The following is a 20,262-nucleotide window of genomic DNA, read 5'->3' on the forward strand; positions in this document are numbered from 1 at the left end:
CAGCCTGGTCTACACAGTGGGTTTCAGGACAGTCAGGACTATGTAGAGAGATCCTGTCTTAAAGAGAAAGAGAGAGAGAGAAGAGGGAGGAGGAGGGAGGGAGGGGAGGAAGGAGGGAGGAGGTGGGAGGGAGGGATTGGGGCAGCATTGGTAGCCAAGCAGTATAAAGTGTAAAGTTCAGCTGTAATGCACCCATGCAATTGAAGCCACACGTAAGACTATACCTTCCCTTACAACCTGACACCTTTCCAATTTGAGGAGACCACGAATGCACAATGACCCAGGTGGAAAATATATTTTCAGAAGTACAATATCATCAGAGCCTTTTAGGAAGTAAATTTATATCCACATTTATTAAGCTAGGAATGTATTTGTGTTTAAGTGCAGCTCCGGAAGGAAACAAATGTCTTGTGGTCGCTGGTTTGCAGGCTGTTCTGGACTGGGCCATTCATATTCATTGTCAGTTATGGTTCACAGTGAGTGTACAGGGTGTGCATCAGACTTACCAGGAACGTTTGTTGCTAGAATTCTCCTAGGTACAGCCCATTTTGCTTTAGGAATGTCCTCTCGGAAATTCATACAACCTCAGGCCCTTTGAACATCTCTATTGAGTGTTATTGCTCACATTCTGATCGTTTGGAGTTTGGAAAGCTTGGGATTCTGTCTAAATGAAATGTGTTTAGAATCATTGATTTTTCAGAATTATGAGGCCCTATTTCAGCCCCTATCTAAGCAGAGACCCTGGAGCCCTCAAGCCACAGTTCTATAATAACCAGAGATTAACCTCCATCCAAGTGGCCCATTCCATCTCCAATTGGATCTAGTAGAACACTTCCCCTGACAGGACTGTCATTTTCTACTTCCTCTTCCACCGTTTGGTCCTTGTTCTGTACCTGATACGCCTCAAAGACACCGCACAGTCTCTTGGTTGCTTTGACAAAACGTCCATCTCCCTCCCACAAACACACCTCACTTTGTGTCCAGTCTTCTAAACACAGAGCAATACTCAGAGCCCTCCAGAATGCTCTGGGGTAGACCAAGATTCTCTCTCAAAGCACGATGCCACAGGCTGTGGTACCCATGGTGTTGGTCGCCACTGCCTTTCCGCTTCCCTGTCCAAAGTGAAGCCTCGTGTTGTTTTCATGGGGGACCCCACTTAGCATCACTGTCAATTCCATGACAGGCAGTGTCTCTGAATGCTTTCAACTGAAACATGTAGTCTGTTCCCCTCGGTTGCTTCCATGCCTTTCACATGAGAGTCTTCAGAATGTTTTTGCTTGGGTGGATACACATGTGTGCAGATGTGTACAGTGGCCGGAAATCGAAGTCATGTGTCTTCTTCAATCGCTCTCTGTTTTTTGTTTTGTTTTGTTTTGTTTTGTTTGTTTGTTTGTTGACACAGTTTCTTGCAAAACCTGCTTGCTGGTCATTGATTTGGCTAGACTGGCTGACCAGCAAACCCCAGAGATCCTCCTGCCTCAGTGTCCCCAGCTCTAGGCTTAGAGGCACACACTGCCACCCTCTACGTATTTGTTAATCCTGGGGACCCGAGCTCAGGTCCCCCTGCTTTCACCTTACCCACTGAGCTGTCTCCCCAGCCCCCACTCAATGCTTTCATTTCTTACTCTCTGAAGAGAAACACGAAGAGGAGCTGTGTGTCCTGCTGCCCTTTGTCAATCGGACATGACCATTAACCTCTTGTAAGTCTCTTGAGTGTTGGGAGTTTTCCAGAGCCGCAGCAGGAAGGAGGGAAGGGAATAGTGTCATGTTTTGACAGCTAGACCTCTAGCATCCTTTCTCATTCCTAGCCCAGAAGCACTGGTGTTTGCATATTGTGTTTCTGCATCAGATTTGAATCAAGGATTTAATAGTTTTGAAAGCAGAAAACTCTTTCTCCACTGTTAGGAGCTTTATACTTCTTGATTATGGTACCCCAGAACCTCACTTTTCTTCATGGTTGATTTCCACCTCAACTATGAAAAGAAGACATTAGTCTTCATTGTTTTACTGATAAAAAAACAAAGTCAGGGCACTGAGGTTACATGCACCATTAAAGATCTCTTGGTTCTTGGTAACTTTAAATTAACACCCATCGGTGTAATCAGTCATGAAGGGTTTTTTTTTATGATTAAAATTTTTTTCTATTCATTTTACATACCAACCACAGATCCCACTCTCCTCCCTCCTCCTGCCCCCCAGCCCACCCACCCCCATTCCCACCTCCTCCAAGGCAAGGCCTCCCATGGGGAGTCAGCAGGACCTGGTACACTCTATTGAGGTGGGGCCAATCCCGTCCTCCCTGCACCAAGGCTGTACAAGGTGTTCCACCATAGGTACTGGGCTCCAAAAAGCCTGCCTGCTCATACACCAGGGACAGATCCTGATCCCATTGCCTGGGGTCCCCTAAACAGTTCAAGCTAAACTCTCTTGCCTATCCAGAGGGCCTAGTCCAGTACAATGGGGGCTCCACAGATATTGGTCCATAGTTTATGAATTTCCACTAGTTTGGCTAGTTGTCTCTGTACATTTTCCCATCATGATCTCGATGTCCCTTGCTCATAGAATCCCTCCTCTCTCTATCGGTTGGACTCCTGAAGCTTGGCCTTGGTGCCCAGCTATGGATCTCTGCATCTGCTTCCATCAGTTACTGGATGAAGGCTTTATGATGAAAACTGGGGGTGGGGGTGGTATAGATGTAACCAACCGTCTTATTAAAATAAAAAACACAGAACCAATGTAAAAGAGAAAGCCAAGAGGTCAGAGCTCAGAGCTAAAATCTTACCTCCTGCAGTGCTCCTACCTCCCTGAAAAGAGAGCTACTTCCTGTGTGTCTGTCTATAAATAGTCTTTCTGTTCTGCCTTCTCATTGGTTGTAAACCCAAACACATGACTGCCTCGTCACTGCCTGTAAGTACAGCCCTCCAGGTTGTAAAGGCGTATATCTCCAATGCTGGCTGTATCCCTGAACACACAGAGATCTACCTAGCTCTTCTACCAAGTGCTGGGATTAAAGGCATGCGCCGCCGCCGCCGCCGCCACCACCGCCACCACCACCACCACCACCACCACACTCTTGCTATGGCTCTAATAGCTCTGACCCCCAGGCAACTTTATTTATTAACATACAATGAAAATCACATTTCAGTACAAATAAAATACCACCATATTGTGGGGCAAGGGATGAGGGATGATAACATAAGGGAATGGGAGGTTCAAGCTGGAACAGGAACAGACTAGGAGAGCAAGGAAAGAGATACCATGATAAATAAAGACATCATGGGAACAGGGAGACCCAGGGTACTAGGGAAGTTCCCAGGAATCCACAAGGATGACCCTACCTTAGACTACTAGCAATAGTCAAGTGGGTGCCTGAACTGGCCTACTCCAGTAATCAGATTAGTGAATACCATAACTGTCATCAAGATTTGATGACTGTCCCGATATCCAGAGCATGTTTCCATCTTGTCCACAGAAACACAACATCTTTGTAATCAACATGTACTTATCTCCAACATTAATTAATCTTTCTAGGGACTTTGAATTAAAACAAAATGAGATTTCCCCTGTGTAGTTTCAGCGTGATGGGTCCATACTAGCACATGGTGGCCTCTGCTCTTTGAAAACTCTCTCTAGGGTTGTTGTCCTGACTACCACACTCCTATGGAATCTAGCATCTCTCCTTTTTAAAAATCAGAATTCTGAGTGCCAACCTCCAGTGTCTTCTATGAAGCATAGGATTCTTGAGATAAAGCTGTTGGGGAAGGGCACTGAGACCCAGTGCCCAAAGCCCAGAGCAGCCATAGTCCAGGATGCTGGATGACTTCCAAGGCTTGATTCACTGGGGCTCTGTGTCTCCACTACAATGTGCTTCTTGGAACTGTTCAGCTTGGCTTGCTTTTCTTAACCAAAAAGGGGTGAAACCAGAGATAAGAAACTTGATTTGCCTTTGTTACCCATCAACATCACATATCTGTTAGTATCTATTTATTTATTTATTTATTTATTTATTTATTTATTTATTTATTTATTTTTAGGTGTTTGGGTTATTTTAATTGATATAGAATAATTACATGTATCCATGGAATAAAAGGTGATAATTCAGAACAGATATGAAATATGTAGTAATCAAATCAGGAATATCAATATTTTCATCCTTGTATAAGCATTGGCCATTTTTTCATGTTGGAAACCTTTTAATTTCTCCCTCCTCCTTCTCCTCCTCCTTCTTCTTCTTCTTCTTCATAAAATACGATAAATTGTTGTAAATTATCATTTACTCTATGTGCATGCTCGTTACTGATTTAACTATTTACATGCAGCTATGCATGTTATAGACACCCTATTGTGCTGTAGAATACTAAGCTCTCTTGGGAAAACAACTGGGTCAAGAAACATTTTTCAGCCTGGTTTTGGAGTAAGAGATTGACCTGTGAGATGAGAGGGGAAAGTCACTCTGAATTGATTCCCTTGTTTTCATTGTTGATATCACAATGGCCGATCTTACACTCCAACCTCAAGAGGAGGTGTGAATATAACCATATGCTCAGCGGGATAGGACCACTTGTAGGTATGTCTGCTTAATAAGCCAGGCATATGCATCACTTGCTTGTGAGAGGTTACAATGCTGGCTGCTAGGGATCTTTCAGGCAAAATGTCCCCAGCTCAGCATCTTCCATTGTGAGTGACTATAATGATCTATCTGCTACTGCTCTCCTGTCCACATGTCACTGGCTCATGAACCACTCAGACTGCACCAACACGGTGTAAATGAGGAATGATGGGGCCCAAAGATGGGTATGACCTGGGTACATGTTCAGGTCCACTGTCTTGCTGCCTTTTTGGACACCTTCCATCACACTGACAAACGGCAGTGAGGTATGTATTGTTTCTACTTACACATGGACCTCGGTCATCTCCCCCCCCACACCCCCATCTTCCATGACCTCTGAGAGGCAAAGGAAGTAAGCTAGGAGTTCAAGCCTGAATCAGGGGATTGCACCATGATGGAATTTTCCATCCCCTTTAGTTTGTGTGCTTGGACTGATTCTGAAGCAGGATCCTGCTGGTTGCTCCTGCTCTTTCCTGTGTCGGGTGCGCTTGTTCTCTGTTATAGACAGCGTCCACCCTTACTGTTTGCCAGAGCTAAGGGGAAGCCTGGGGATAGGTCTGAACTGAAACTAAGTATTGACCACTGCCCAGACCCACCTCTCCAGGCTGCCCAAAGCCCTCCGTCATCCCAAAGGTTTCTGTCATTTGGGTGTCGGGGAGGAGAACTAAGGTTTCCAATCAAATCACCAAAATAGCTGCTCATTTGTGTTCCTTTAGAAAATCGAGTCACACTGGCCCTTGATATTTATCAGGGAAGTAGACACACTGCCTGGCTGTCTTGCTGAATTAGTGGAAGACACTAAGCGGTTTCACGTGGGCCGCTCCTTCTGATGTCAATGTACAAGGTTTGGAACCCAACAACTGAATCTCTCGTCACTAGCAGCGTACTTCCTGACGCTAAGCAGCCTCTCAGTGAGACTCCCATTAAACTGCCTTGAGTTTCATGTCCCTCACCCCCAGGTCATTTTTCTGGAAACCATGGAAGCCTTTTTCAGATCCTCTCATGTCCACAGGGCTCTTGCACAGTCCTGGAGGGGCTCCTGGCCAAGAAAGCACCTTCCTCATTTTCCCCCATGAGTCTCACCTCGGCACAGACTACAGAAAACTTTTGTGTGGGGAGACTTAAGGACTGTCAGGCCAACTGGAGGGCCTTCCTTTGGCTAGAGATGAAGGCATGCCAGAAGGGAGAGGGTTCGGATATAAATTTCTTTATACACAATGTTTTAAAACTGTACACATTGAAAACAAAATGCTCTCAGGCCTGATGGCACAAGCCTGTAATCCCACAGCTGGAGAGGTTGAGGCAAAAAGATTGAGAGTTCAAGGCTATCCTGAGCAACTGAGTATGACCATGTCTCAAAATAAAAGTAAAATGGGTCAGGGAGCCAAGTATGGTGGTACCCATCCGTCATCCCAGCACTTGGGAGGTACAGGGAGGAGATTCAGGAGTTCAAGGTCATTCTGTACTACATAGTGAGTTTGAGGACAACATAGACTATATGAGACTATGTCGTAAAAAATAAACCAATGACTGCAGATGTAGCTGAATGGTAGAACATTTGTCTAGAGTGCAAAGGGGTGTAGTTCAATACCGGGTGCTCCAGGACAGTTACTCTTTTAGCAAAGAAACCAACCAAACCAAAACAAACAACAGCAACAACAAAACTCCCCAAAAGTTGCCCACTGTGGTGGAGCCCACTTGCCGCCCTATGACTCAAGAGACAGAAGAGGAAGATAGCAAGTTTGAGGCAAAATGGGCTACGTAGCAAGACCCTGTCTCAAAGAAAAAAAAAAAAAAGTTTGGACTGGAGCTGTAGCCCAGTGTCAGAGCATAAGGCCCTGGGTTCAGTCTTAACCCCGACAGAAACAGGGGAAATGAAGTTAGAACTGAAGTGATTGTATCCTACTGATCCATCTCCACCCTCGTTCAGTTTGCCGTTACTGTTTGAGAACAAAAGCAAAATGTGAATCTCATTAAAAACACCAAGGTAAGCTTTCTTCCTCCTGTGGAGCTTTCCGGAAGTTTAGCTGACATTCCCATGTCCCCATCCAGGAGGACCGAGCACCTGTCTTTGATTAAGTCAGAGATTCTCAGTGAGTCCTCCTCGTACCCTTTACCAAAGAAGAGTAAAGGCAGAGAGAAATTGGGACCACATCCCTAATGAACCACTAAAAAAAAAAAAAGAAAGAAAGGAAAAAAATCTATGCTTCCTTGTGAAGCCTTATTTTTTGTCTAGAAAAACAAGGTACTTGTGTATATTGTATTTTATAACATAAAGCTAAGTCATAACATGCTTAAAATTTTCTGTGCTCAATTCCAGAAACATTGAACTGATCATGTACAATATGTACTTTATAAATATGCATATACACCCCTCATGAAACTGTGTCCACATGTGGTTCTGTCCCAGTGTCGTGTCACATTTAATAACACTTAAAATGACACACAAATAATCAAAAGGAATCCAGAGGCCAGTGTGGTGGTCCGTGCTTGTAATCCAGTATTGCAGAGGGTGAGGCTGGAAAGCAAACCTGAAGCCAGCTTGAGCATCATATGGATTCTTAAGAAGGAATTTGAGATTGGATTTCCTACCTGATGTCTAATTCCCATTTCCACTCAGCAGTAGTTCTCGGATTCCATCATCTGCTTTCCTTACTCGCCACTACTCCAGCTTCATTCACCACCTTTCTGCACGCCCCCCAGCTTTTACCTTCTCTCCCACTAAACTCTGTCCTCTTCTCACCGTGGACCTACATCACCTTTCCAGAGAAGGACTACTCACATCCCCACCCTCTAGTTCCAGGCAAAGGGGAAAGGAGGCTGGGTGCAGAGTGATGGGGAAGGAGTGATAATGGACCAACTATGAGAGTGTTCTGGGCAGAGAGGGGGCGTCTCTAAACATCTGGAGGCTGGGTGCAGTGATGGGGAAGGAGTGATAATGGACCAACTATAAGGGTGTTCTGGGCAGGGAGAGGGCGTCTCTAAACATCCTGGAGGCTGGGTGCAGTGGTGGGGAAGGAGAGATAATGGACCAACTATAAGGGTGTTCTGGGCAGAGAAAGGGCGTCTCTAAACATCCCCCTCTTAATCATTTGCGTCCTGGCACACCAGCATAGAAATATTTTGTTCCATACTGTGTACTAATGACAGGTTAATATATCATTTTGTTCATGTGTCATTGGAAGTTTGGGAGAGAATTCATTATTCTACCTACCACCGTCAATCATTATGTTAATAGTGATGAACTATATTTTAATCCAAATCTGAATTTTAATTCAATTGTAATATTTTAAGAACAAGCTTTGGAGTCCATGTAAAATTGTAAATACACATTTTGTTTCCCTGACCACATGCTGTATGGAAAATCAGGAAATCACTGAGTTAAATACAATTTATATATCACAGTCTTTGTGTGTGAACCCATGTACCTCTGTGACAAATAATGGCTGGCTTCCCATAGTGTCACTTGATAAAAAATCATTATCTTTATACCAAGCAACTAAAACATTCAAAATGGATATTATGCAAACTAGGCACTGGATTTTTTTCTTCTGAATCATTTTAGCTCAATGTCCACCTTGAACAGATTGTATCTTATCATACAAGCAACTGGAACAATGTTATTGCTGATTTCTTAAACTGTTACAAGCATTAATTGTGAACCTTTCTTTGGTATTTGTGACTGGTGGAGTCCATTTAGTTACATTTGTTTGGCAAATGTGTCTATCAGGTACCTTCTATAGAAAAGGTTCTAGGTAGATGCTGGCAATGGAGGATCACACAAGGATGGTAGGCAAGGAACCAATATATATATATATACAGGAATCTGATAAATCACCCCTACAAACACTAGTGGTGGTGCACACTATTGTCTCGGCACTTGGGAAGATTTGGAGTTCAGACCCACGCTGGACTATACACACACACAGCTGGGTAGAAACTGTTCAGTGTCCTCAGAGAAGTTTAGAAAGTGTCCATGGAGTCTCAATAAGAGAGTGGTGACTCAGAGATGGGAGGTTCGAAGAAAGCATCCGAATCCGGGAGAAGGGGCAGTTGATCTTGACCTTGGTGACTGTGTTGTATTTGGATGTGTAGAAAGTGCAAAGGATTTTGCAGGGAAGAATTGTTAAATCAGGAACTATTTCGATATGGGATGGAGTGATTTGTTCTATGTGAGGAGAAAAGAGAGAGAGAGGATTTGACAGCTAGAAAAGCAAGGAGGATCTTCTTCACAGGTTGTAGATATTCAGAAAAGGGCAGGGGTTCCGGCACTGACAAGCGAGTAGGTGAGATTCTAGAGGAGAAGTGTGAAAAGCAGGTTAGGCAGAAGGACCACAGGCCCAGGATAGTCTGGGCAGTGTCCTGAACATAACGTGAGGTTTATGGCGGTCAGTGTGTATGGAAAGCAAGGCAGACTATGAGATGAGTAGGAAGGAGGGATGGGGACAGATTCTGACAGGAACTGTGTGCTGAGCCAGGGAGTTGGTGCTTCACCCGCACAGACAAGAGCAGGTTTCTGAGAAGGGTGAGTCAGATAGGCTACAGGCTCGCAGGCTTCCCCAGTAAATGGCTGCTCGGAACGATTTCAGACTCTGTGAACCACAGTCTCTGTTGGCAACCTCACCGACATCTTTCTTCTCTCTCTCCTACCCTCCCTCCCTCCCTCTCCACTTCCCCTCCTTCTCTCCCTCCGTCTCTCTCCCTTTTCCCTCCTCCTCTCTCCATTTCCTCCCTCTTCCCCTTCTATCCCTCTCTTCCTTCTGAGTCTCTCTCCCTTCCTCTTATCTTTGCCCTTCCTTCTGTCTCTTTCCTTCTTTCCTTTCTCTTTTTGAGACAGAGTCTCAGGTGGCCCATGTGGGCCTTAAACTCACTATGCAGTGGAGAGTGACCCTGAATTTCTAATCCTCCTGTCTCCACTTCCCAAATGACTTCCTTCTTTTTATACAACCTTTTAAAAAGTATAGAAAACCATTCTTCCTCCCAGCCATACAAAAGCGGGCCCCAGTCGGCCTTGGGCCCTCTGTCCATAGGTGTAGTCCTTGGCCTTGAGTAGGGAAACAGAAGAGTCTCTGAAATGTGGAACCTGGCCGTGATGCTCAGCAGAGTGGGGCTGGTCTGGGTGAAAGAGCTAGTCCTGAGGAAGTGGATGGCAATCCCAGAAGCAGATCCTCTCGGTGACTGCACGTGAGAGATGAGAAAGAAGGGATAGACGTGATTCAAGGCTTCTGGCTTAACAACTAAGCACCTAAACTGTGGGACTAGAGTCACCCCACACCAAATGAGGGAGGAGTTAAGAGAAAAAGATGTAAGGGTTTTGAAGCTGCTGAGCCCAGTGGGTCTGAGTGGCATCCAGGTGAAGGGTGCCTGCAGCCAGGTGGCTCCGTGGGCCACCGTTCCATCCACAATATGTGTCTCACAGGAGCCTCTGAGGGAATGGACACAAATGTTGGGCGTCCCAAGAGGCTACAGGACAGGGGAGAGCTGGTACTTAGGAGCACCAAACCAGCATCAGGTCCCTTGGATGACACTCTTCCTCAGCCTAGACAAAAGGAGCGGAGAGTCTCATGGTGGGGAGCATCAGGCACAATATGGGGCGGAACAGAAGAAAAGATAACAGAAGGGGAAATATAATGGGACAGAATCATGAGCCTTAGCACTGTGCAGATAAGAGAGGACAGAGCGCCAGGCAGTGGTGGCACACACCTTTAATCCCAGCACTGGGGAGGCAGAGGCAGACAGATCTCTGAGTTCAAGGCCAGCCTGGTCTACAGAGTGAGTTCCAGGACAGCCAGAGCTGTTACACAGAGAAACCCTGTCTCAAAAAGCTGAAAGAGAGAGACTTGGGGGTTTGGGGGTGGGAGAGAGGGAAGAAAGAGAGAGAGGAGAGAGAAGAGAGGGAGAGAGAGAGGACAGAGGACCTTCTGGGCATCATCCTCATGTCAGTGCCGTGACAACCTGTCCGTTCACTGGTTCTTTTTTAGAAGTTTTGCTAAGTGACACAGATGTGCTCCATCACATGTGGTTTGAAAATAACCCTTTAAAATGACTCTATGACTTCCATACGGTGCTGTGGTCACTGAGCCATTTGAAGGGTACTTTCTGTCATACAAAGAATTCATCCTAGGGTTGTATATGGTAAGTTCGTACTTCAGCTGGAGGTCAGCTAATGACTGGATGACTCTCAGAGCACACAGTACCATGCTTTCCTATCCTTTCAGTTTCTACAGAGTAGCTGGTTGTAGCGTAGGGGAGGACAGTCATGTCCCACCTGAAGAACACTCAGCATCTTCTCCATTAACAGGTCCAACGAAATGTGGAGGAAAAAAAATAGGCGCACATTTGGTGAAAGAGTCGGAAAAACAACTGTAAGGTTCTGGAACGTAGGCACATCTTGGAATTGTCTATAAACCTAAGCAGATCTCAGTCAGAATCACTTGCATGTCGCTGGCCTTCCCTGTTAGATTCTGTCCTGTTAGATATGAAGGTTTTTATTTTTAGCTGGTCTCCTAAAAAGTCCGAGTTCATTGAGATGTGGTCACTGTCTGCATCTGTCTTCCCAGTGCATGAAGCTGCTGTGTGAAGAATACACACACCATCTCTGTCCACACTGCACACCTCCTGCTAACACTCAGGATGCTCAGTGGTTACGATAGGAAGGGCACAAACCACTTTTTTTTTTTCTGTCTGTTTGGCAATTAACCATTCACTGGCTTTTTTTGTTGTAACATGCACTTCCTTTCTCTTGTTTTCATTCAAGCTGTATACGCCATGGAAATTAATGTGGAGAAAGACAAACAAACAGGAGAGACCAAGATTCTCTCTGCATCCACCATTGGCCCAGAGGGGGTCCATCAGAGAGGAGTCAAAGTCTATGATGATGGTACCAAAGTAGTGTATGAGGTGCACTCAGGAGGCACCGTGGTAGAAAACGGAGTCCACAAACTAAGCGCAAGGGATGTGGAAGAACTAATTCAGAAGGCTGGACAATCGAGCTTCAGGGGGCACATGTCAGAAAGGACTGTTGTTGCAGATGGGAGCCTGGGCCATCCCAAGGAACACATGCTCTGCAAAGAAGCCAAGTTAGAGATGGTGCAAAAATCCAGGAAAGATCACGCTTCGGGAAACCCCGCGCAGCAGGCCCAGCCCTCCGGCACGGAGGGGCCAGAGGCGAACCTGGATCAACCCGTCACCATGATTTTTATGGGCTACCAAAACATCGAAGATGAAGAGGAGACTAAAAAGGTGCTAGGCTACGACGAAACCATCAAGGCCGAATTAGTCCTGATCGATGAAGACGATGAGAAGTCTCTAAGAGAGAAGACGGTGACGGATGTGTCCACGATCGACGGGAACGCAGCTGAGCTGGTGTCCGGGAGGCCCGTGTCAGATACCACAGAACCCTCCTCCCCAGAAGGCAAGGAAGAGAGCCTGGCCACAGAGCCGGCCCCAGGTACCCAAAAGAAAAAGCGGTGTCAATGCTGTGTTGTCATGTGACCACTTCTTTCTCCTCCCCTTTCTTCCGGGCAGCCTCTCTACTCTCCACCTCTTAAGTAGACCTCACTGTACCACTAACTGCGATACTGTGAACTGGAAGCAGACACCTGCCTTGCCTCGCAGTTGGATTTGCTTTGATCTCTCACTCACATCTTTCCTTCTCACTTGGGAAACAACGTGCATGTGTGTGCTCCATTTTTTTTTTCTCCCCGAGAACTTACTTTTTCCTCTAAACCTTTCCTTGTGTCTTCAAGAGTGAATCAGTGCCCTACTGCTCGATGGGAGAGGACTCTTCATAGCAACTGGTTATCTAGTAGCCTTAATTGACTTGACTGGACTCAAACCCGTTGGCACCGGGGGGTTTTCATTTTGGCGTGTGTTCCTCTCACATAGACACACACACACACACACACACACACACACACACACACACACACACACACTGCCATGCCCCTGGCTTCTCACCTGCCTCTTTTGCTGTGTGGATCTTTGTTTTGTTTATTTTTTTTATATCTTGTGTAGCAGAATGCTGTGGGCTCTAGCCGGTTGCTAGCGTAGCCAAAAGCGGACCTACCCTACCTAATCTGGCTGTTCTAGGATGACACGTTTTTTCTTTGCTGCCTTACATAAGCTTCCAGATTACAGTATTGTGTTTTCCTTCTGTTAAAACCGAGATGAAGTTGACTCGAAAGCAAAGAACCCAGCGCCTGTCCCAGCTGAAGTGTAGGGACGGATTACCACCCGCCAGTCCGCAGCTCTCTCTTCCTCTGGCTTACCCAATGAACCCTTTACACGGGATTTTCTAAGGACCTCAGGCCACCACCGTTTTCAGTGTGTGTAGTGCTCACCAACCCATAGGCCTTGTCTCCACGCTCCCCCGAAATGTCAAGTTTTATATTGTTTCCTTTTTCATGGATATTTTCTGATTGAATTCATCTATTTTCAAAGAGGGGATCATTTTGAGAAGTCTCTCTGCAGTGACCATATTTCTTAAAGCAGTCTCTCTGACCTATGGGGGCTGTCGTTACACCCCCCACTGTATCCAGGATGGTGCTGTACGCATTAGCTGTCCATCTCCTGTGCCCGGTTGATTAGTCTCACATCTGTGCTTTCTTTTGTTTTTTAATGTCCCCATGGGTAAGAGAGTGTTTCAGGTAACCTCAAGGTGTAGGTTTCTCCACTCTTTAAAAAAAAAAAATCCTGGCTACTAGTAGTGGCACATGAGATGGATCTCTGTGAGTTCGAGGTCAGCCTGGTCTACAGAGTGAGTTCCAGGACAGCCAAGGCTACGCAGAGAAACTCTGTCTCAACAAAAAAACAAACAAAGGTTTTTCATTGTGAGAAATGTTGAAAGATAAAGAAAGATCTTAAATTCTTCCACATGGTCTGACTGAGTGGCACATTCCTGGGCTTCTTAAAGCTTCGTTTCAATTTCTGGAAATTCTAGAATATTGAGGAATTTTTTTTTAACCTAAAACATGATGAACAGACCTTGAAATACATTGTTAGCATTGCCCCAATCTGGACAGCCATGCATTTAGTGAAACCAAAGGGAAGGAATTTAGAAAAGAAAAGAAAACTCTAATACAGGAATAAGATGAGGTGGTGATGGTGTTAACTGTTTAATGAGAGGTGACTTTATTTACCCAGACATTCATAATAAGCATAAATTATGTATAAATCAATAATAGAATCATGTATGTTCCCACAGAATATAGCTTCAAGAACCATATACTCGACCTCCCACATCAAGTTTCAACATATCTAAAAAGTAGCTCAGAAAAAGTAATAATAATAAGGAAGCTTGAAGAATTGCAGAGGCAACTAAATTTGTCCCATTTAGCTTGTTGGAGGATAAATCTGTTGTTTTGTTCATTTCTTGGCTTAAAATTATATTTATTACGATTAGAGGAAAATGACTTTTTTTCCTCAAGTAGTTTCATTTTTATTGAGCACATGAGTCATTTTTAATCTTTAATATGTAAACAAGAAAAATTAAAGAAAGGAAGTGAACTAATTTCTCAGATGTCCCCTCCATGGTTTCCCTGAGAGAACTGGAACCTTACCCTAGGTCTGAGCTTCCGGAAAAGCAGCTGCAGCAGAGTGCAGTGACTCTGTTATCTGGAACCCTGGGTCAGTGTGCAGTGACTCTGTTATCTGGAACCCTGGGTCAGAGTGCAGGGACTCTGTTATCTGGAACCCTGGGTCAGAGTGCAGGGACTCTGTTATCTGGAACCCTGGGTCAGAGTGCAGGGACTCTGTTATCTGGAACCCTGGGTCAGAGTGCAGGGACTCTGTTATCTGGAACCCTGGGTCAGACTGCAGGGACTCTGTTATCTGGAACCCTGGGTCAGTGCCAACAGCCCTCGCTGCCCTCAGCTTCACTTCCCCCCACAGGTGGTTAGATAGCACACAAGCCTTGAGTAAAACGCCGTGTGGATAAACGCATTTCCACAAAAGGAGAAACTAGTCCCCAAGGCTTTAGACAATCTATCGTTTTAAGAATTCATTTGGGAAATACACAATCTAAAAGTTTACTTCACCTGCTTCCTTTGCTCTCTTGGGGATTCTGACTGCTCAATGTGAGGTTTCAAAAGCACAGTGAGGGAGAGGATGGCTCAGACCCCCTGGGCTTGACGTTTGGAGCTTCTAGGACACATCCCCCCTGCTCTTCTTAAGAGAACTGCTTATCTATGAAGACCACAGTCTGTACCTCCTACTCTTCATAAGATCTCAAGGACCAAGGATAACCTGCCGTCATCTGCGGGTCATTATTATGAGCAAGTGACTGGCAAACTCCAAGTTAGGATTTGCTCTAAAGTTTTGCTATTAAAGAATATCATTTAATCGAAGTAAGACATATTGCCCTTATTAAAATTATTTGTGGCTACAGTAAAAGAAAGTATATTTGAATATAGCTGATGTTTGTATACTATTCCAGTCTCTGTGGGGGATTCAGGCCCAGCAAATCCTCAATCAGCCCACCTACAGCATCAAGTCATGGCCTTGATGATGAAAATGTAAGCAGGCTTGTAATTGTGACTCTGCCTTTCCCATGACTACTGACAGTCTCTATCTCTCTGTCTCTCTCTGTCCCTCTGTCTCTGTCTCTCTCTCTGTGTGTGTTTCTGTCTGTCTGTCTCTCTCTCTCTCTCTCATTATTGTCTGTGATATTACCCCTTCTATAAGTAAGGTATGTGGTTATGTGGTTGCATAACCAGAGTAAAGAACCCGTGATGAAGTTGCAAAAGCCACAATCTTGTTTTGAGCTAATGTTAGTTAGGCTGTTCTTTAAAATAGAATCCGTTCCACCCAACATCGTGGAGCACATCTTTCATCCCAGCATCAGAGAGGCAGAGGCAGGCAGATCCCTGTGAGTCTGAGGCCAGCCTCATCTATATAGTAAGTCCAGGCTAACTAGGGTTACATAGTGAGACTCTGCCTCAAAAACAAGAAATGAAGCAACAAAAAAGCAAGACAAAAATGTACAGATATACACATATATATGTGTGTCTAATATATACATATACATATTTATATTATACAATCAGTTCCCTTTTAAATAAGAGTCAAAAAAGGAGGAAAGAGATATTTATTTTTATTTCAATAGTATTTAATTAGATTCTTTGACAGTAACAATGGCCAAGTCTAGCCCTACATAGCTAAAGAATCTTTATGGCTCGAATATTCTTGTCATTTTTTCCTTAGGGAATTCTTTTTTAATCTTTTACCCATAATTATATTATTTTCCTTATGTAACAACAAAACCCAAATTGCTTCTCAGATGGTTGGCTAGTATCCAGTGATTCCACTTATCATTGGCGGTGTCCAGGAAAGGTCCGAAAAATTCCCTGCTGTGTTGAAAGTTTATAAAAAGGGAAATGCATAGAGAGAGAGCTTCCAAGGGATACAGTGTCATCCCTGGGGCAAAACTCTGAAGCCAAACTCTTCACTTCATCAAGAAGTTTCTTTGCAGGAACCACAGAACATTCATGAAAACTGTAAATTACTTAATGCCAGGGGGGAAAAAATATGGGTATCAGAAAAGCAGAGGGCAAAGTGAGGTGATCAAGGCAAATTGCCAAAGTACCTGTCCTGGCCCTTCCTTCTTAATAAACCCCGACCCTGTCCGTTTAAAGCACAGAAGGAAGTAGACAGAATGCACACTGAGGACATATTTTGTTGGTGTTGTTCTTACTTAAAACATAGACCCTGGGTTCTCTCTCTTTGCGGCTGTCTGCCTGGAGAGTTTAACTCACTAGTGTGCCCTTCCCTGGAAGAGGCACCTCATCTCCGTGGTGTCCGTTTACAGTTCAAACCATTCCAAGGTGAATAGTTTCATATTGTATTTTTGTAACACCTACATTTATAACGTAATCCATAAATTCCCAGCATTTTAAAGAGATAGGTTTCAAAAACTTTATAAATATGCAATTAATTATTTGAAAACTCCGTGGTCTCTTAATCAAGGTGTATTGATTAGGACAGACTGCGAAAGCATCCTTCGTTCTACTGGGCTAATAAACACTGCAGGGGCTTTGGCGCTATTGGTACGCAGAAAACAGCTCAAAATAATGAGAAAAATCGGATCTTAGGTTCCTGCTGGCAGCTCTCCTTCATAGCCTATCCTTCCTTAGGACTTACCAGGAAAACCTACCTGCACCTTGTAGGGAAAACTAAAGCCCCTCCTTAGAAAAGTGTGGATTTTTATGGCTTCAGCAAACGTCTCAAATCCCACATCACAAAAACCCCAACTGCTGCCTGTTTGGATGCAGCGCGGTATAAAGATTACATCCTGGAATGTTTGAAAGAAATTTGCACTGGCGGTCCTCCGGCCAACTCCCCTAACTTCATTTGAACACAGTTTAAGAGGCCTCTGAGTCCCTTCCCCATGCCAGTCTAACACCAGAGGGTCAGAACTGCCGCACAAAAACCTAGCTGTCAATGTGAAAATACATAATCAAGGGACCACAGACTTTCTGCATCCAAGATCTGGACAGCCTTAACTTTTGTAATGATGATGATGATGACAATAATTTTTCACTGTTTCTCTTACTAAGCAGGAAAACAAAATGTTTCCTGATGTCAATGACTTTTTTATATTCTGTGACTATTTCTAAGTTTCTACAGGCTGAGGTGTGAATGGTCATTTCTTCCCCTACTGCCTCTGAATGGTCACCTGGGGCGCTTGGGTTTTTTTTTTCAAGTCACTGCATTTTTTTCTTTTCATAAAGAAAAATCTAAAGAAAAGCATTTCTCTTACCATCCATAAAATTCTCCCTTAGATTCCCGGCAACTCCTTCTGACTTGAAAGAACAGAATCCCAAAAAAAAGAAAAAAAAAAAAAAGACATACAGGGTGACTTTCTTTTCCTTTCCTTAGATGGTTAATGTACTGTATAGCATATATGTTTACAGAATGTATTTGCCTTGTGATGTCAACACAATGAATGACAAAAAAAAAAAATTCTGATGTGCCAGTGGATATTTTGCCTTAGCAGTGCTGTTTATGTTCTCCATTTCTGTCCTGTTGAAAAACAAACAAACAAACAAACAAACAGGTCAAAGGTTGTACTCCAAAGCTGTGTTAACACAACATTCTCTTCCCCACTCCAACCCAGAACTGTGATCGCATCACAGGAGCTTCAGGCAGAACCTGAAGGTGTGGCCCAGAGGGGTTCATGTAGACAGAGCCTGGGCCTTATTTCTCCCCTTCCACCAACTGAGTGTTCCCGTTCCCATCCGTGCCTGCAGAACCGCTCTGACATTCCAGAGGCAGGTCATGGGGAGCACATGCCTTCTTACAGAGACTTCCTCACTGCACTACCTGCTGTGAGAGACCTTGTTAGGTCCCCTACCCGGGTCCAGGAGCACAGCTGTAAGCTGTAAGGACTAGCTCGGAAAAGCAACAGACATAGACTTCTACGGGGCCACCCTTCAGGGCATGTATTTACTGTGGTCTAAAATGAGTAGCATGATATGGGTGGGGTAAGGAGCCACTATAGAAATGGACTATTTACATTTATGTATTTTTTTAAAGAATAATATTTTTATAGTGAAATCTATATGCATTATGGAGCTTGTGTTTGAAAACACCCTTGATTGGCTGAGTTATTTCTCCATTCCCTTATGGTTTCTTTCTGGTGAGTTCTATAGCACTAACCCAGATCTTGTGACTCAGCCTTATACTGCCCTTGCATGAAATCCAAGGTTTCCAACAGATGGATGCTGTAAGACTGAGCTTTCTGTGCGAGGCCCATTAGACTGTGTTAGCTTGGTGGCCCTTTGGACCACACCTTTAACAATATATAACTGCCTTTGGGAAGGAGATGCATTTTTCTATGCAAGAGAATCCTAGCAGTGATCCGAGTCCAGTTCTTTCACACATATGATTAAGGGACCATTCCCTATGGTACATTAATACATATATGGAATAAGATATATGAGGTGATGATTGGAAGTATATAACCATCTACACTGGCAGAGGTGTCCAACCTTTTGACACTGTCACATGATGATGTCACATAAAACATTTTGGGTATTCACTATCAGGGATGCTTACAGTGTATGAGCTGCAAGTTGGCTATGCCTGATCTATAGTCTATACAGAAATAGAGACAGCATCAAACTCACCTCATTAGCCTCGTATCCATTGCTGAGGTTGCATTGTGCTTGCTGAGATCCGTAAAAACCGGAAAGAATTTTATCTATCTTGCCCATAGATGGGATTGTGAATTTGTACAGTTCTTGAGTCTGTTGCCCAATTTTATGACAAATTTATGAGTCCCCATTTGCCACACTCTCTTTTTGCTAAAACTCTTCACCCATGCCTGTTCCTATATCCAGTTGACAGAGCGGGTCAAACCTCAGAGCCTTCCCACCATACCTGTTTGACTTGCTTCCCAAACAGCATCCCTCCCTGCCCCAAGAGACCAAGATCCTTTCTTAGTAAGGCAAGGTCATAAACATTTCTTTCTATTTCAATAAAAACAACCCCTGTGGTTCCGGGCAAATAATTTTAAAATCTTCATCACCAGAATCCCCACCCCACCTCCATCCCCCAAAACAAGCCCAACTCAAGCCCATGTGTGAACCTCACTGCCATGGAGACAGCTGCAAAAAGCAAAAAGAACTATGCAATTGCCTGAAGGTGCTGTCTGGTGCTGAGGGAAAGCCAGATTACCAAGGAAACCTCCTGGCTTCCAGATTGGGTGGGCAGGGCAATATCACTTAGGTTTGCAGTGCCAAGTCTCTATATAAAGAGGTCAGAGGTCACCAGGCACTGTCTGATCTCAACTGTTCTGCATGTAGCTCCACTGAATTCCATGATAGCCTGTTCTGACAAGTGGGAAGAAGAGTTCTGTCTTTTCAGGGTTCTGGAACATTCTTTCTTCCATTCAAACTCCTGGCTTAGGAGAGACAAAAATCTTAACAAGGGTTCCAGAAAATGTTGTGTCTGATGCAGCTTTTCAGTTGAATGTAGGTTGCTGATGGGATTTTCAGCTTTAGCTGCTCAGTCGGGGTGAGTGGCCCCGCTGTATATACATCCATTGTGTGGTTGGTCAGTGGGGTGGGGGGCTGGGAGCCTGTTGTGCTTACTCGGAATTAGACTTGCTGGGCTTAGCTGCTGTCCTTTGTAACCTGAAGTGTACTTTGACTGTTCTGTTTCCTTCAGATGAAAACAAAACAAAACAAAAACCAACTTCAGAAAAAAAAAAAAATCACTGCCAGCGCCATCTGATGCTGTCCGCGTGGCTTCTCTCTGTTCCTCTGTACAGTATTAATAGACAATAAACTGCCTTTTCACTGCATCCACCTCTGTGTGTCTGGGCCCTAATTCTTTCCGCTTCTCACTTGCTCTAAATGGACTTCGGGCTTGACCACGTTGGCGGCGCCTCCTGTCACCCCCTACAACCTAAGATGAATCCAATAGCTCCCATACTGTGGATTGTTCCAGAATCACCTGGGTGTGCCTGGGGATGAGAGGAAAGCTCAGTCCTACCTATGGAACCTAGATTCCCAGAGGCAACCATTAATCTTCCATCTAAAGAATGTTTGAGGCGATCCCGATCCAGGTGCTGTCTGGCCCACACGTCCGGGTGCTCCTGGTAGCCTGCCTGTCCTAGCTGGTTTCCACGCTAACTGATCCAAGCTCTCAGC

General features: G+C 44.5%; 1 protein-coding gene across 8 annotated transcripts in view; it reads left to right on the forward strand.

Annotated features, from left to right (window-relative positions):
- Palm2akap2 (PALM2 and AKAP2 fusion) overlaps positions 1–20,262 on the forward strand; it is a 477,882-nt gene that overhangs the window by 278,607 nt on the left and 179,013 nt on the right. For 4 of the 8 annotated variants that reach the window (XM_016003786.3, XM_016003787.3, XM_006985282.4 and 1 more), the window contains one exon: positions 11,367–12,059. The exons of the other annotated variants lie outside the window; for them this stretch is intronic. In XM_016003786.3, the coding sequence (XP_015859272.1) occupies positions 11,367–12,059 (693 nt within the window). The remainder of the gene's footprint in view (positions 1–11,366; positions 12,060–20,262) is intronic. 8 annotated transcript variants of the gene reach the window in all.

Source organism: Peromyscus maniculatus, chromosome 2 (assembly GCF_049852395.1).
Source record: "Peromyscus maniculatus bairdii isolate BWxNUB_F1_BW_parent chromosome 2, HU_Pman_BW_mat_3.1, whole genome shotgun sequence".
Taxonomy (NCBI): Eukaryota; Metazoa; Chordata; class Mammalia; order Rodentia; family Cricetidae; genus Peromyscus; species Peromyscus maniculatus.